Source organism: Acipenser ruthenus, chromosome 41 (assembly GCF_902713425.1).
Source record: "Acipenser ruthenus chromosome 41, fAciRut3.2 maternal haplotype, whole genome shotgun sequence".
NCBI lineage: Eukaryota > Metazoa > Chordata > Actinopteri > Acipenseriformes > Acipenseridae > Acipenser > Acipenser ruthenus.
This window is the reverse complement of record NC_081229.1, coordinates 650,313-667,175: the sequence shown is the minus strand read 5'-3', so window position 1 is coordinate 667,175 and position 16,863 is coordinate 650,313. Positions and strand designations below refer to the sequence as shown.

The 16,863-nt window shown below is 45.8% G+C and overlaps 1 protein-coding gene across 1 annotated transcript in view; it reads left to right on the top strand.

Moving 5' to 3' along the window:
- Positions 1–2,451: 2,451 nt before the first annotated feature.
- The window catches only part of LOC117434051 (suppressor of tumorigenicity 14 protein homolog), a 20,415-nt gene continuing 6,003 nt past the window's right edge, over positions 2,452–16,863 (top strand). Inside the window, exons 1-9 of the mRNA XM_059011157.1 lie at positions 2,452–2,507; positions 2,869–2,898; positions 13,797–13,950; positions 14,240–14,421; positions 14,823–14,893; positions 15,263–15,435; positions 15,524–15,785; positions 16,182–16,321; positions 16,589–16,686. Coding sequence (XP_058867140.1) covers positions 2,869–2,898; positions 13,797–13,950; positions 14,240–14,421; positions 14,823–14,893; positions 15,263–15,435; positions 15,524–15,785; positions 16,182–16,321; positions 16,589–16,686 — 1,110 coding nt within the window. The 5' untranslated portion in view covers positions 2,452–2,507. The remainder of the gene's footprint in view (positions 2,508–2,868; positions 2,899–13,796; positions 13,951–14,239; positions 14,422–14,822; positions 14,894–15,262; positions 15,436–15,523; positions 15,786–16,181; positions 16,322–16,588; positions 16,687–16,863) is intronic.

Below are 16,863 nucleotides of genomic sequence, written 5' to 3'. Positions count from 1 at the left end.
ATGCTTCCCTATGCTTTACCAGACCTCTCTGTGCTTTACAATGCTTCCCTATGCTTTACCAGACCTCTCTGTGCTTTACAATGCTTCCCTATGCTTTACCAGACCTCTCTGTGCTTTGCAATGCTTCCCTATGCTTTACCAGACCTCTCTGTGCTTTACAATGCTTCCCTATGCTTTACCAGACCTCTCTGTGCTTTACAATGCTTGCCCATGCTTTCAATATATTCCACTTCATGCTATGCTTTCACGATGGGACACTTCTACAGGAGGTAAACTGAACAGAGCTGCTGAGAGATTTCTTTTAGACCGAACTCAGGTAGGAAAGCTAAGGCAGGGGAGACCGTGTTATCTGTAACGCTTGCGGAATAAAGCCCATTATAGCCTTCAATTGTTAAGCATTTGGTCCTGCATAAATTATGTGTTCAGCTACAGCATCTAAACTCCCAGACTCAGACAAGACAGCCTGGGTCACACCACAAACCCAGAGTGCTCTAAATTATTCACACTTCAAAAAGACAGCGACGGGCTTCACCGGAAAAGGACTGCGGGAAAAGAAAAAAGAAAAACGCAGGCAGACATTAAGAGCCATTTAGAGCAGGCTGCTGCCTAACAATATATATATATATATATATATATATATATATATATATATATATATATATATATATATATATATAATGAAATAAAACACAATTTGAATGAATATTTATATTGAGGAATAAATACAGAACTCGTACAAATAACACCTTGCTTATAAAACGATTGGCATGAGGTTTTAAAATCATTATCGAGCGAGAAGGGCTCTTTCTATTCGCCTCCTGTTCTGAGCAGCACCTACGCATCGTAATTATATTAGCGAGGAGGCCACTGAAGCGGAATGGAACCCTCTACCGTGTCTATCCAAACTCGAACCCGGGACAGCCAGAGCCAACAACCTTCCTGTTTCTTACAGTAGATCCCCGTAGAGGGAACATGATGATGATGATGATGATGATGATGATGATGATGATGATGATGACGATTATTATTATTATTATTATTAATTTGTATTTATTTTTTTACACAGAGGCACCTAAAGGTGAATGGGATGTTATGCTCTGTGAATGAACATCAAGTCCTGACAGTCCGAGCGTTCTAATACTGTGCAACATTTCTATTATACTGGATATAATTTATCAAATAAAAGAAAGGTATGCAATTTATAATATATACATGTACATACACGCACACGCACACGCACACGCACACAGTAGGCCTGGCAGCAGTACTAGCAGTAGTGATCGTGGTATTTACTGTATCATGGACCCTCTTTGTGTTTTATTTTCTTGAATTATTCTCTTACCTCGACATATCCCCATGCGCAGTGGGACAGTAGAGTCACAACAAGACAGAACGCACTTCGTCCCATGTTTGCTGTCTGTATTCCCAGTCTACACCAGTGTATCCCAGTCAGAGAGATGCGTGTCCGTGTACAGTAGCTCTGCGGAGGGTTGGGGTTGCCTGCCTCTGATATCTCTCTATCTCTCTCTCTATCTCTCTCTCTCTCTCTCTCTCTCGCCTGCTTGCCGGTCCTGAGCTCCCTCCAATCCGTGCACTCGCTCGCGTTGTGATGCTCTTGCGTTGGAACCAAGCCCTTTCATCGAAGCTTTTGGTTCAAAGCCTCCCCGGGTTTGTAGGCGGGACCGGGAGAGAGGAGTGAATGCAGCTTTGCAAGTGGCATCGACGGGAGACGCCTGCTGGCGCAGACAGGCTCAACACTCTCTGCGTTTATTTGCACAATCTAATCGGGTCAATGAAATCTTTGAGGTGGTCGATTTCAAACCAGTCCGTATATTCTGCATACGAACACAAACATTATTTGGAGGGCACCTTTTTAATTTCTATATTCTTATTTTTTGCATTCGCTGAATTTCCTGTGCACTCTGTTGACAGTCCAGTTTGTGTACCATGTCCGCAGGTTCTAACACTAATAGTAAAACTGGACTTTCAAGTCATTTTATTAGCAATAAAGGAAACTGCGTCTTTCCCAAACATTCTGCAGGACACCGTGCAATTCAAATTGACGAGTAATTGTTTTGGTAGTTATTGCAGACTAGGCTGTGAACGCCCTCTGCTGGTCACATTATATATATGAACCCTACACCTGTCGTGTACAGTGTATGACACGACACTCGACATAGTATTTTTGTTGTTAACGTTTTTCCAATTTGTTCGTGTCACCGAACGCTCAAAATGACATCATCGTGCAGTGTTGAATCACCTGTCTGGATGAGAGAGAGAGAGAGAGAGAGAGAGAGAGAGAGAGAGAGAGAGAGAGAGAGAGAGAGAGAGAGAGAGAGAGAGAGAGAGAGAGAGAGAGAGAGAGAGAGAGAGAGAGAGAGAATGAATATAAAATAAAATCCCTGGTCCTTTAAGAGCAGCTAATTCCCACCCCCCTAAAAAACCTGTAACCTAGCCACACCCATAACACACCTGGGGCGAGCGGAAGTGACATTCCTGGGATTTTGGTGAGGACAGAGGGAGAGAGAGAGAAAAGTTTCGGGTATAAGAAAAATATTTAAGAAGGACGTGCGCTATATCCTTAGCAGCTGTACACGACACCGACTCCAGACACCTGAACTAAGCAAACTAAATTAAATGACGTTTATTCTTTAGGGAGTGTAGTTTTAGAGACAACGCGTTTTTCAACTAGAAGACAAAGAAGTAAAAAAGGAAGGATTTTAAGCCTCAACAATATTGTGTATTTTTAATTTTTATTCGTTAAATAACAAGAATAACACCTGTCGGAGGAGGAAGATTTTTTTGTAAGGGATTTTAAACTTGGGTAAAATCTGATAACAAAACTGTTTCGTTTTGTTTTTACTGAAGATGGGGTCGGTGGTAGAATTTCACCCGGAGGTAAGTTATTTATTTATTTTTTTATTTGTTGGTCTTGTGAATCCGATCGATTAAAAACACATTCTGGGGTTGTGTCTGATGAAATGGTAAAAATAAGGTCACGGTTTAGTTTGGCTGGTATTGATCTCATCATGGCCACCGACAGGTTAAGCTCGAATAAACAACACGGAGACGATGAACTTGCAAACGAGCAGAAGCCGTGTCGAGGCGAGGTCTCCATTTCCTGCACAAATGTCATACATTGTCTCTGTGGTCACTCATAAAGGCGCGGTGTACACTGCGAGCGTGTGTAACACGGGGGCGGGGGTGGCAGAGCTGGAGTCCGGCTGGCCGCAGCATGCACGGGAGACGTGCCTCGAGTACAGGTGCATGTTTCGTCATTAGTAAGCAGGGATGGGAATAAGAGACTCCTTGTTCATAGGGATCACCTTGTTTCCTGGAGCCCCGTCACTGGCCTGTTGGGGCCTGCAGTGTTTCTGAAAGCAGGCGCTCGCTGGTGTGTTGCCACACTCTGTCTTGTTCACACTTGATAAGCTATCTTGTTTGTCGGGGTACTTAATACCACAGACATATTTCGCCGTCTCAGTGAAAAGCCCGCTCGGAGACGCACCTAGGAAACTCTCTCCTCCAGGTACTTGAATAGACTTCTGTCTTGTTTGGTTGTTAGTGCTTGGCGTGGTGCGTTCACGGAGATCATTCTTAGAAGATCATTGGCTAAATTGCTCAGATTCTGCACAGAATCTGCGCCGAATGATCTTCGTGAACGCACCCTTTATTTTCAAACTACATTTGCATTTCCAGAGTTGTGTTGCGGGGGGAGGGAAGTCGGGTAGAGCGCTGGTGTCTTTGTTGAGCTGGATTGATCCGGTCAGCTGATGTTTTTCTTTTCTCTTTTTGTGTTTGTTTGTTCCAAAGTGTTATTTTGTAACAGTAGGCTTGGTTTCTTCTAGTATTCCCAGTGGTCTTGTGGTGTGTTTGCCGAGTGCTTTTCTAAGAGCCCCAATCACAAAGCTTGCACTTCTGTTCACTTGGAATGGGATGCACATTTGTTTGGAATTCATGAAATTATTCCAGTGACATTCCAGAACACTGATGTGAAATCCAAACTTTATTTACTTAAAAAAGAAAACAGTCTTGCCAATAGGAGAGGAAACATTGTTTCAATAGTTCCTACCAACACAGCCTGGGGTGTGGTCTGAGAACCAACCAACACACACACACAGACACACACACAGGGCTTCAAGTTGAATCAAACGTTTGAATTCTAGAAGTATTGGTCTGCTTCTTTAACCTTCGCTGCTGGCTCTTGATCTGGGTTCAGTCAGCAGTACAGCATTGCTCGAGGGGGTGAGATTGTGAAGGATCGAGCCAGCTTTTCATAACGCCTCATTAAGCAGGTAGCAGATCCCTTATTAACAGCCTGGCTAACGCAGGGAGGTTAGCTGCCAGTGAAGTTAAAGTTTAATAGTCTTTACTGCTGAAGTAGATGTGTTTATTCTCGGCACTGAATCAGTAATTCCAGACTGGGAACTGCCCCTTTCGTGGTGTCTGATTTCATAGTGCCATCCCCGGGAAGGTTTCAGCCTATAGCTGCTGCAAAACCTATAGTGTTTGCAATTGTTTAAATGCCTGTCCCAATGAAGAACCCTTTTGAAAAGAAGTTCTAATATCACAGGGAATGACAATCACAAACTTTTAAATGATTGATCACAGGTTGAAATAGATGAGCTGAAGTCATGTTTGAACTTCCAGTTAGTATTTCTCTCTCTCTCTCTCTCTTTTCTGTCTGTTTTTCACTTGCTGTTTTTTGTTAAAAAAAGCCATAGCACTGTCCTCTCCTGATGCCGAGTCTACAGGAAGACCGGGAGGTACAAAACATCTTGGTTGCAGTGCTCTCTCTCTCTCTCTCTCTCTCTCTCTCTCTCTCTCTCTCAAATTCAAATTCAAATTCAAATTGGCTTTATTGGCATGACAATAAAAATAATTGTGTTGCCAAAGCACATACATGGCATAACCAACTCAAATATACAGACAAAGAATTTTTCTTAATACTAACAGTATCCCTCCTCCCTCTATATTAATACAGTAAACAGAATCCCTCCCTTCCCCTCTATATCAAACAGTACCCCCTTCCCCCCTCTATATTAAACAGAATCCCCCTCCCTCCCTCTATTAAACAGAATCCCCCCTCAATTAAACAATACCCCCTCCCTCCCTCTTTCTATATTAAACAGAATCCCTCCCTCCCGCCCTCTCTCTTTTCCCTCTCTAGTGTGACGTGTTCACGGTCTGTCCCTCAGGCTATGACAGGTCTCCACGTATTGACCAGCCAGTCTGGCTGTGTGTTTGTCTTCCCCCAGCAGGATTGACAGCTTCTGGGTATCACACATTTTTGGGAATTCTGGGACTAAATCACAGAATTTGGGGAAGAAAATGTCCCTTATGTTTTTATATTTTTCACAGTGTGCCAGGAAGTGAATCTCTGTCTCGACCTCTCCTGTCTCACAGTGACCACAGTGCCTGTTCTCCCTGGCCAGCCAGGTTTGCCTCTGTCGGCCTTTTTCAATGGCCAGGTTGTGGTCACTGAGCCGGTATTTGGTCAGGATCTGCCTCTGCTTTGTGTTTCTGACAGTTACCAGGTATTCTGCCAGGGTGTAATTTCTATTTAGGGTTCGATAGCACTCTAGTTTGTTTTGTGTTTTAGTGTTTGTATCCCAATGGTCCAGATAGGAGTGTTTCAGGTGTTTTATAATTTGGTTGACACTAATTGGAATTGTTTTTGCAGTGCTGTCCTGAAGCTGACTGATGTCAGTGTTGCTCAGCTCAGTGAGCTTCAGGACCAGCTGGCTGAGGGGACTCTTTTCTGGGCTGAGCTCTTGGTATTGCAGGGCTTTATGATGGAGTGAGTTTGGGTCACTAGTTTTTAGATGAATCCAGTATTTTAATGCTCTTTTTTGGATGTTAATAATCAATGGATAAAGGCCTAATTCAGCCCTGCATGCATTGTTTGGTGTTTTTCTTTGTAATCTCATGATGTTTTTACAGAACTCTGCATGCAGGGTTTCTGTGGGGTGTTTGTCCCATTTTGTGTAGTCCTGGTTGGTGATTGGACCCCACACTTCACTGCCATAGAGAGCAATTGGCTGAATTACACTTTCAAAAATTTTGAGCCAAATTTTGACGGGGGGATTTATATTGTAGAGCCTCCTCTTTATGGCATAAAAAGCCCTGCGTGCTTTCTCCTTTAGTGCATTCACTGCCAGGTTAAAGCTCCCTGACGCACTGATGGTCAGACCCAGGTATGTGTAGCTGCTGGTGTGCTCTAGGGTGGTGTTACCTAGAGTGAAGTGGTACTTATTTCCCTGAGATCTGGCTTTCTTCTGGAATATCATGACTCTGGTCTTGTTCATGTTTACTGCCAGGGCCCAGGTCTGACAGTACTGCTCTAGCAGTGCCAGGCTCTGCTGCAGCCCCTGCTCTGTGGGTGACAGCAGGACCAGGTCATCTGCATAGAGCAGAAACTTGACTTCAGTGTCATGTAGAGTGAGGCCAGGGGCTGCAGACTGCTCCAACACTGTGGCCAGCTCATTGATATAGATGTTGAACAGTGTTGGGCTCAGACTGCAGCCCTGTCTCACCCCACGCCCTTGTGTGAAGAATTCTGTTCTTTTGTTGCCAATTTTCACACCACACTTATTTTCTGAGTACATCGATTTTATGATGTCATAGACTTTACCCCCTACACCACTTTGAAGAAGTTTAAGAAATAGTCCTTTATGCCAAATTGAATCAAATGCCTTTTTAAAGTCTATAAAGCAAGCGAATATTTTTCCTTTATTAGTTTGATGGACGTGTTTATTGATTAGGGTGTGTAGGGTGTAAACATGATCAGAAGTGCGGTGTTTTGGTAGAAATCCAATCTGACTCTTACTCAGGACACTGTGTTCGGTAAGGAAGGCCAGTATCCGGGCGTTAATGATACTGCAGAACACCTTCCCCAGATTACTGCTCACACAGATGCCCCGGTAGTTATTGGGGTCGAATTTGTCTCCACTTTTATATATGGGTGTTATAAGCCCTTGGTTCCAGGTCTCAGGGAAATACCCAGCTCTCAGTACAAGATTGAGGAGTTTGAGCAGGGCCTCCTGCAGCTTGGGGCTGCTGTGTTTGAGCATCTCAGCGTTGATGCTGTCAGGTCCACTTGCTTTTTTTGATTTGAGGGCCTTGAGTTTATCACTCAGCTCCTCCACCGTGATTGGGGTGTCGAGGGGGTTCTGATTGTCCTTAATACAGGATTCTAAATTTTTTAGTTTTTCACAAATGGCATTTTGAGTTTTTTGTTCTTTGTTTTGTATTTCTTTGTAAAGGTTTTCAAAATGTTTTTTCCAAATGTTTCCATTTTGGATGGCCAATTCTTCTTTTTTTGTTGAATTTAGGTTGTTCCAGGTTTCCCAAAAATGATTTTGGTTTATTGACTCCTCAATTTCGCTGAGTTGTTTATTAATATGGTCTTGTTTTTTATTTCTTAGAGTGTGTTTGTATTGATTCAGTGCCTCACAGTATCTGAGGCGTAAATCTGGGCTGTCTGGATCTTTATGTTTTTGATTGGATAGCTGTCTTAGTTTTTCCCTTCTAGTTTTACATTCTTCATCAAACCACTTTTCTTTGAATTTATTCTTTTGGTTGTTTTTCCGATTTACTATTTTTAATTTAGATTTTTCTGCTGCTTTTCTAAATATGTTATTCAAATCTTTTACAGCCAGAGTTACTCCTGTTTTTGTGTGTTGATACTGTGTGTTTTGAAATGTGTGTATTAGGGTTTCTATTTCATTGGTGCCAATTGCTTCTTTGTATATTTCTGTGCTGTTTGGAGCCCATCTGTAGGAATGGTTTAGATTGTACAGCTTACAGGGCTGTGTCTGTGTGTTGTTGATCTGCTCTGTTCTTTTTATGAACACAGTGATTTGACTGTGATCTGACAGGGGGGTTTGTGGTCTGACAGTGAATGCATTAATAGAGGAGGGGTCCAGGTCAGTGATGGCATAGTCCACCACACTGTTACCAAGAGCTGAGCTGTATGTAAACCTACCTAAAGAGTCCCCTCTGATCCTGCCATTCATGATATAGAGGCCTAGGCCTTGACAGAGATTCAATAATTGTCTCCCATTTTTATTTACCACACTGTCATGGCTATTCTTGTTTGTAGTCATGTGCGTGTGGTACAGAGGGGATTGTCCGAATATGTGGCTGTTGCCATGTGAGTTCATGAAGTCAGGCAGAGTGCCTGTTCTGGCATTAAAGTCACCGCAGAGCAGCACACTTCCCTGGGCCTGGAAGTGGCAGATCTCTGTCTGGAGATCATGGAAGGTGTCTTCCTTGTAATAAGGGGAGTCCGATGGGGGGATGTAGGCTGCACACAGGTAGATATCTGTTTGGCAGGTGACAATGCTATTACTCATTTTTAGCCACAGGTGGGTCTCTCCTGTTCTTATTGGTCTAATAGAGTCGGTGAGCTCCTCTCTGTACCACACAATGATCCCCCCTGAGTCTCTGCCACGTTTTACGTGTGAGTGTTTCAGGGAGGGCACTATAATCTCCCTGTAGCCTGAGGGACAGTGAGTGGACACATCAGCACGGCACCACGTCTCGTGGAGAATAATTATATCTATGTTATTTATATTTCTGATGAATTCAGGGTCTGTGCTCTTCAGCCCAAACACTGACGAACACAAACCCTGAATATTCCAGGAGCTAATTGTAAGCGATCTCATATTTATAATTTAAGCTATTTATAATTATTATCTAGAATAAAATATAATGTCAGAAACATTGAACATAAATCAGTAACATGTTTTACACTATTAAGTATTTTCTTATTATTTGTATTATTTTCTTATTCTAATTATTATTAGTTGTACATTTCTTTTCTAATACATTTAGAGTGGGGTGTACTTAGCTCATGATTTTGAAAATTAAGTTCAGGAGCTGCCGTATCTCCCCCATCTCAGAGCTGGCTAGGGTCCTTGGTTTGGAAGCAGCTGCTGCATAGCTGTGTTGCTGCTGCTCTGTCTGACTGCTGTGCTGGAGCTGCTGCTGTTCCTGGATCCCTCTGGGCTGGGCTCTGTTGGGCTGGATCCCTCTGGGCTGGGCTCTGCTGGGCTGGGTCCCTCTGGGCTGGGCTCTGCTGGGCTGGGCTCTTCTGGTCTGTTGTAGTGTGTGCTGCCAGTGTCCAGGCTGCAGAGGCTGGTGTTCTTGGGGGGGTCTCCTCGTAAGCACAGGGCTGCGCTGTCCTTGGTGGTGGTCCGGTGTGCTCCTGTTTCGGGGGTGGCTGGCGGGGTCTCGGCCCATGGCAGTGTCCTTTAGGTTTTTGGCGAAGATCCTAACGCCTTCCTGGTCGAGGTGTACATGGTCGTACAGGTGCAGCGTGCTCAGGGTGGGGTGGTGTGCCAAGTGGACATTAGGCAGAAGGGCACAGCCTCTGGAGATGTCACTGTTGATCCTCTGAATAGTGTGCTGGGGGACGTCCTCTCTGGGCAGCAGGGTGGAGATCACTATCTTCGCACCAGGGAACTCCTTTGTGGCCTTCTCCGCTACTCTCCTTACCGACTCGGCCACATCTTCCCCCTGAGAGCCCAGGTCGTTGGTGCCAGTGTGGATGATAATGTGCTCGGGGTCTCTCAGGGTCGACTGGCACAGCAGCTGGAGCGCCCTTTCTGTAGTTGGGCACCAGAATTTTGCTACCCGGCTGCTGGGGAAGAGTCTTCGCTGGTTCAAGTACTTCCCGTTGGAGTCGATAAGAATGGCTACCTTGGAGCTGTATATTTTATTAGCCTGTCTACTCGAGGGAGTCTGTGTCTCTGGGGCAGTGTGTGTGATGTGGGAGGGAGGGGCAGTGTGTGTGGTGGGGGAGTGGGGGGTAGTGTGTGTGGTGGGGGGGAGTGTCTCACTGTCGGGGTGTGCTGGGGGAGTGGGGTGTGTGTTTGGATCAGTGTGTGTGGTGGGGGAGTGGGGGGTAGTGTGTGTGGTGGGGGAGTGGGGGGTAGTGTGTGTGGTGGGGGGGAGTGTCTCACTGTCGGGGTGTGCTGGGGGAGTGGGGTGTGTGTTTGGATCAGTGTGTGTGTGTGGGATGATGTGGTGTGTGTATCGGTGTCGGTGTCAGTCAGACAGGCCCTGCTTGCTGGAGCTCCTGTGTTCTTGGGCTGGCTGTGGTGTTGCTGTTCTGGGTGGGGGGGAGGAGGTGTGACTCTGAGTAGCTGCTCTCTCAGGCTCTGTATGCTCCTCTCTTTGCGCTGCAGCTCCTCTCTCAGCTTGGCCAGCTCGTTTCTCAGGGCCTCGTTGTCCTGCCGCAACTCTCCCATCTCAGCTCCCAGCTCCCTGATGGAAGCCCTGGCCTCGTTCCTCACCTGCCTCACCTCGTCTCTTATCTGCTGCACGAGGTCGTTCTCTGTCAGCGTGGTCAGGGTGAGCTCCTTGAATTCTGCAAACTCCACCTCCAGCAGTGAGAGGCATTCCTTCAAGTGCTGCACTGTGCTGGGCAGTCTGGGGGTGAGCGGGGGGGTGCGGGGGGCTGCAGTGGGGGAGCTGCAGGGGGCTGTGTCTGCAGTGTGGGGGCTGCAGGGGGCTGTGTCTGCGGTGTGGGGAGCTGGCTGCTGTTCTGGGTCTAGTACCTCTGGATTTTTTTTCTCCTTCTCAGCCAGTTCTTTTAGAGCCTGGAAATCTTTCTCGAATAGTTCTAGGCTGGCCTCAGTTCCCTGAATCATAATAGTGCCATTATAAAACACATTGATGCTGAGCCTTGTGCTGTCAGGGTCAGTTTCATCTCCTATACGCAGTTGCCTTCCTTTGCAAATCCCTCCCAGCTTGATATTACTATGTGCTGTGCAGAGGGCTGTGTGCCAGGCAGTGGGGTGCTGTGTATAGAACAGCAGGTTGGTTTTGGTCCTCTTGCCCCCAGCCAGGCTGCAGTCTGTTATCAGTGTCTCTGGGGACTCCTTCATTAGCTTGTTCTTATACAGCTTCTTTGCCTTTGCACTGGTGACCTCATCAGGGTATCGGATTACACTGCTAGTCTGGCCCCTCCCACTCTGCAGGTCTAAATTGATACATTTATCCATTCCGACCAACTGCCAAAAACCAACCGGTTTCAGCTGCTTTCAGTGACTGAGAGTTTTTAGCTATTAGGTTTTAGTTAATTTGTTATATTAAAAAGGCTTACCTTTTATTTTCCTCTTCAGTTCTTTTCTTTTTCTTTCTTTCTGTTTATTTCAATTTGTCTGTTTCTTTCTATTTCTTTCTGTTTCTTTCTCTTTCTTTCTGTTTATTTCTCTTTCTTTCTGTTTCTTTCTGTTTCTTTCTTTCTTTCTCTTTCTTTCTTGTTTAATTTTCCTGGAGGTCTTATTTCTTTTCTTTTCCTCTTCAGTTCAGTTCTTTTCTTTTGCTTTCTTTCTATTTCTTTCTTTCTCTTTCTTTCTTTCTTTCTTTCTTTCTTTCTTTCTTGTTTAATTGTTTAATTTTTCCTGGATGTCTTATTTCTGTAGTAAAAGTTTTCCATTTGTTTTTTATTTGTTCTTACTGATTTATATTCTTAATTCTCACAATTAAATTTACTCTAGATTAACATTTTTTTAGTTTAAATTAAGAGCTCATCTTGCTGCTGCCTCTCTCTCTCTCTCTCTCTCTCTCTCTCTCTCTCAAATTCAAATTCAAATTCAAATTGGCTTTATTGGCATGACAATAAAAATAATTGTGTTGCCAAAGCACATACATACATCTCTCTCTCTCTCTCTCTCTGAAGTATCAGTCCTTGCTTCAGCAGAGCTGGTCCCATGACTCAGCTGATGCTGCAATCCATCCCCGGTTTCACTCCACTGAAACTCCCTAGCGGCTGGTTTCACAGCCTCTGATTGGCACTAATCTCGGATCACCTGACATTCAGAACTTCTGAGTAATTATTCATTCTTGCTGATTTCAACATATTGCTCCAGAGATGGAAATAAGCCCTTTTGATCCATTCCTGGTTTTACTATGAGTTTAATACCACCTGAGCTTACCAAGACACTGTGGCTAATCAAGCTCATAGTAAAACCTGGAGTGGGTGACACTGCTGTGGGATAGGAGTCTGATTTGAATCCCAGCACTGCCTTCCTGTGTTTTTTAGAATTGATTTTAGAAGTTCTTCTTTCTATCTACCAGTTATCACAGAACGCTGATGTACTGGCGATTTATGAAAAGCTGCTCCAAATAGGCAGGAGCTTTTAGTTACTTTGCAGTCCCAACCAGGAAAGCCGGCGCAAATTGTTTGAAGAACCACTAGGATCTTGGTGTTTGGGTAACCAGTTTAATAAAACACATGGGTAAAATGTAATAAACGTCTTGGTGTGATAACCTGTGGTGTTAAAGACCTTTGTCTTCCAGCCCATACGGTTTCTTCTTTAGTTTCACATCGTGGTTTTTGAAAGCCAGTTATCCAGTCTTGCAGCGATGTGTATTTAAGAGCCGTTTGGACCGATCTCCAGTTGTAAAGCAGTCTGTTGATTTCTTCAGTCGAGCTCTGTTTTCGAGTTGGAACTTGCTCACAGCCCCTCCCTGCTTAGTTGTTTTTGTTCTGCTAGAATGGAAATCCACAGTTTATGGTGGACTCTCTAAGATCGAGCACACTGAAGGAAAGCGTCCTCTGGTGTCTTGTCGTTTTTCCTTTTTTTATTTGAACACTAAGTTATTGTACAAGTCACCCCCCCCCCCCCAGACCTGCATTAGTGTAAAAGCTACTGTGCAATGCGTTTTATTGCACGTGTGTTTGTCTTGCTGTTTTTATCAACATGTCCCTGGTCATAAACCAGCTACTGCTTCCTCTCGACGGTGCTGAATTGATTTGAATTGAATTGAAGTGCTCGATTGGATTGACCTGGGACTCGCTGAGAGAATGCACTGCCCTGTCACAAGATGACTGAACACTTTCCCTGAAGCTCAAGTGCGTTGCTCTCCCCTGCAAGGTGATCAGATCCCTGGCATTGGGGATGCAGCGGAGCCGGTCGCACGGGGGCTTATTCAAACTTCAGCGTACGCTTTTGAGAGTAGCAGATTCTGAGGGTGTCTCTCTGTACACCCATCCAGCCGTCTGTCACACTGATCGCTAGAATTGTCACTTTATACTACCTGTGGTGGAGGATGCATGTTACTGATGTAGTTTTTGTCAGTAATGTCACGATCATCCAAACCCTGTGGGTAAATCTAACTGGGGGAGGGATGTAAAATGAATGAAACCAACAGAACACCCTAAACTACAGTGGAATTGAGTGCCAGGCTTCTAGAAGGATCTGTGTTCTGTAAGGCTGGTGAGGTCTCCTTGTTTTGCATCTCTCTGTGGGAGGGAGGGCAGTGATCCGCAGTGACACAGCTGGGTGGAGCTTTCAGGTTGTGTTCTGCAGTGAGTCACAGGACTCCGATCCAGCGAGCGGGGGTGAGGAGTTAGTCATTGATCAACAGGCTGAGGAGGCTGAAGCATGGAGGTGTTCCAAGTTTCTTATTCAAACCAAAAACACTTTGTCTTTTTGGTCCTGTTGACATGTGGTTCATTCTCTGCTATAGGATCTTGACAGAATCCGTAACGGCTGTGTATCACGCAACACTGCCCGTTACAGAGACTGTGCAGTCCTTGGCAAACGGCATTCTCATGAGATCAATTTCACAACGAATCCTGATCCTGGCTGACAAACCTTACATGCAAAATTATGCGTGGTGTCGCATGACTAACTGACCTGTGCAGCTGGTACAACAAACCGCTCCATGTGATTTTCTAGTTGTTATACGTGCTCTTATTTTTTTTATTCAGTAGTTTTAAACGGTGGTGTTGTTTTTCCTTTTTCTTTTCTCAATTGTATTTTATTCTTAATAACCAGGACAGGAACGGGAGGCATGAGAGAGTCACGTTCCTGACAGAGAAAGACAAGATGGCGTCCAGGAAGACGCACTCGCTGTTGCTCGCTGTGCTGGTGATCCTCTCCTTCCTCGTCCTGGCTGGAGTAGCAGCCTTCCTCATCTGGTACTTTGCAGGTACGAAGGGAAGTGAAACGATCGCGATCCGTGGGTCCCACCGAACCGCCTTCCTGTTTGAGGGCTTGTCCACGGGCCACCGCAAGCTTTAATTAAAATAATCAAGACTAAACTAAATACGAATTTAATATTGGGATCATTTTATTATTATTCTGACGCTGCTTGGTCCCCTCTGTAATGATCTCGATCTCTCTCTCTCTCTCTCTCTCTCTCTCTCTCTCTCTCTCTCTCCTCTTCCCCTTCTCCCCTTCCCTCTCTCTCTCGCTCTCTCGCTCTCTCGTTGCTGCAGTCAGGCCCAGTGAGGGAAGAGGGAATCCTCAAGTCGGCCCCACCAAGGATATCGCTGTTCCCTCTGATCAGGTGCGGGTCTACAGCGGGCACCTGGTCCTCGACGATATCGAATACACAGACAGCCTGGGGAGCCCCAAAACACAGGACTTCAGAGAGCTGAGCAAGAATCTGCAGGACCTGGTGAGAGCAGCTTCCTCAAACCACAGCCATCGGCATTCACTGCATAGGGCAGCTTCTAGTGTTACCTCAGTAGCACTGAGTATAACGTTTATCATTGAATTATATATTTCATCCAATATCTCTCTCTGTCGCTCGTTTTCTCAATAGGGCTGATAAGTGTTGGTGCAGTTTAGAGAAGTCAAGGCTTGTGTATTCAGGTGTGCTGTTCTATTCCAGGGCATGCTTGCTGACCTGAGTCTCAATTCACTGTAGTGTGACCTTGCTCTGTCTGCTGCAGATGGAAACGAGTTTGAACTGGTTTTTCAAATCCATTTCAGACATGTGACAGTGACATTGATTTAACAATGACCCGTACCTCTTTTTGTAACATGAAGTTCCTGTTTTTTTCTTTGTATTCCCAGCTGCGAGACATATACTCTAAAGACACTGTGCTTTTTAAGTATTACAACACATCTGTCATTACTGGATACAGGTAAGGAGTGAAATCTTCATTGCCATCGCCCGTGCTAACAGTACGTCAATTAAACTTCAGTGGGGGGGTGACTGTAAAAGGAACAAAGTCTCCTGTTTCTGTGCATCGAGGGGAGGTGAGCCACAGTCAGGAGGCCAGAGTAGCTGGTGGCTTCGAATCGCAGTGTGAGAACACACATTGACAGTTTGCCATGCAGACGGAAAGCTACTTCCCATTGTTGACCCACCAGCTCATTGCACCTCTATCTCGCTCTGTTACCCTGAGGTGTCAGCTTTTCATCCTCATGCTTTTAGCATCGTCGTGTCTCTTCAGTGCCTGTGCCCGGCCGCTCTGTGTGTGTGAGAATGTGTCTCGCGTTTGTGTTCTCAGCGAAGGCAGCGTGATCGCCTATCACTGGACGCGCTTCGATATCCCCAGCTCGAACTCCGAGGACCTGTCCAAGTTCACAGACAGTCGGGTGACCGGGCTGCTGCGGAGCCTGATCAGACAGGGAGGAGTGAGATCGGGGCTCAGCTTCACCGTGCGCTCCATCACCGCGTCGCGTGAGTACTGCCCCCCTCATTGCTAGCTCGGTTGCATCACTGTCTGCTTGCCGCGGTGACTCTGATGTGATTGTTTTATTGTTTCCAGTTACAGACCCCAGGATGACTAACACTCCCGACTCCTGTTTCTACACGCTGCGAGCGACCGGTTCCAAACAGAGCTTCACCTCGCCCGGCTACCCATCGCCCGGTTACCCCAACAAGTCCCGCTGCCAGTGGCAGATCCGCGCCTCCAAGGGCAAAGCCATCCAGCTGTTCTTTCCCGACTTCGACGTGGAGGACAACTGCGATGACGACTTTGTCTCCATCTATGACTCTCTGAGCCCGGAGGAGAAGCACCAGCTGACTCAGTGAGTGCTCAGCCCCTCTCGCAGCCTCCCTGCCTCCTTACAGGCTGAGGAATTCTAATACACAGCCTCTTGCTATCTGGCGTATCTCTTTTAAATGTGCTGTAGATTACTGCCACTGCTTTTAATAACTGGGTAATTACCAATGACCCCTGCGCTGGTGTGACGGTTCTTTGTAACTCCTGTGCAGTTGAATGCACAGCATCCTGCTGTGATGTGATTCCATGGTGATGCCATGACAGAGTAGCCTGTCCTCAAATGGCACTGAATGGGTGAAGAGCTTGTCTACTGGGAGATTGTTGGCTCAACAAACTGGGCCCTGAGTTTCAATAGGGTCTCTGCTTGTATCAATGTACTCTGCTGGCTATGATCTCTTCCTCTTCCTCCTCCTCCTCGCAGGCAGTGTGGGAATCGCCCACCTACCAATAACCTGGAGGTGGTGTCGTCGGGGAGCGTCATGCTGGTCAGCTTCATTTCAGACAGCAGCTCCCAGCATCCAGGCTTCAATGCGGAGTACATCGAGATCCCCAGGAACACAGGTCAGTGCCTCGCTGCAGTATCCTTTCCACTGCCGTCTTCAATCCCGTTTCAACTCCTTGCTTGTGAATTTCTCCCTTTTTTTTCTTGTGTCTGAGTTTCGTTTTGTCAGCTCTCTAAAACCAAGCCAGATCGCTGTTCTCTCCTACAATAGAAGGGCAGGCTGAATCGGAGTAGTTTTCAGATGCCTGGTTTAATTGCATGGTACTTGTCAACCCTAACTCCTCCCCCCCCCCCCCCCCCTGTTTTTCTGTTTCCTCCAATTGCAGCTTGTGATCAGGTGTTGACTGACCAGAGTGGGAACTTCAGCACTCCACACTACCCCAGCTTCTACCCTCCCAACCTGGATTGCAACTGGACCATCAAGGTACCAGTTTTATAAGCACAAGAACAAACTCCTGGTTCATCAAATATTGTCCAAAATCTGATATTGAACCATATTTGATCACCCTGAAGTGTGGTGTTATATATTCTGTAGGTATGAGAACAGCAGACTGTGGGTCGTCTGTCTGTCATATATCTGCATTTGTTACATGATTTTGTA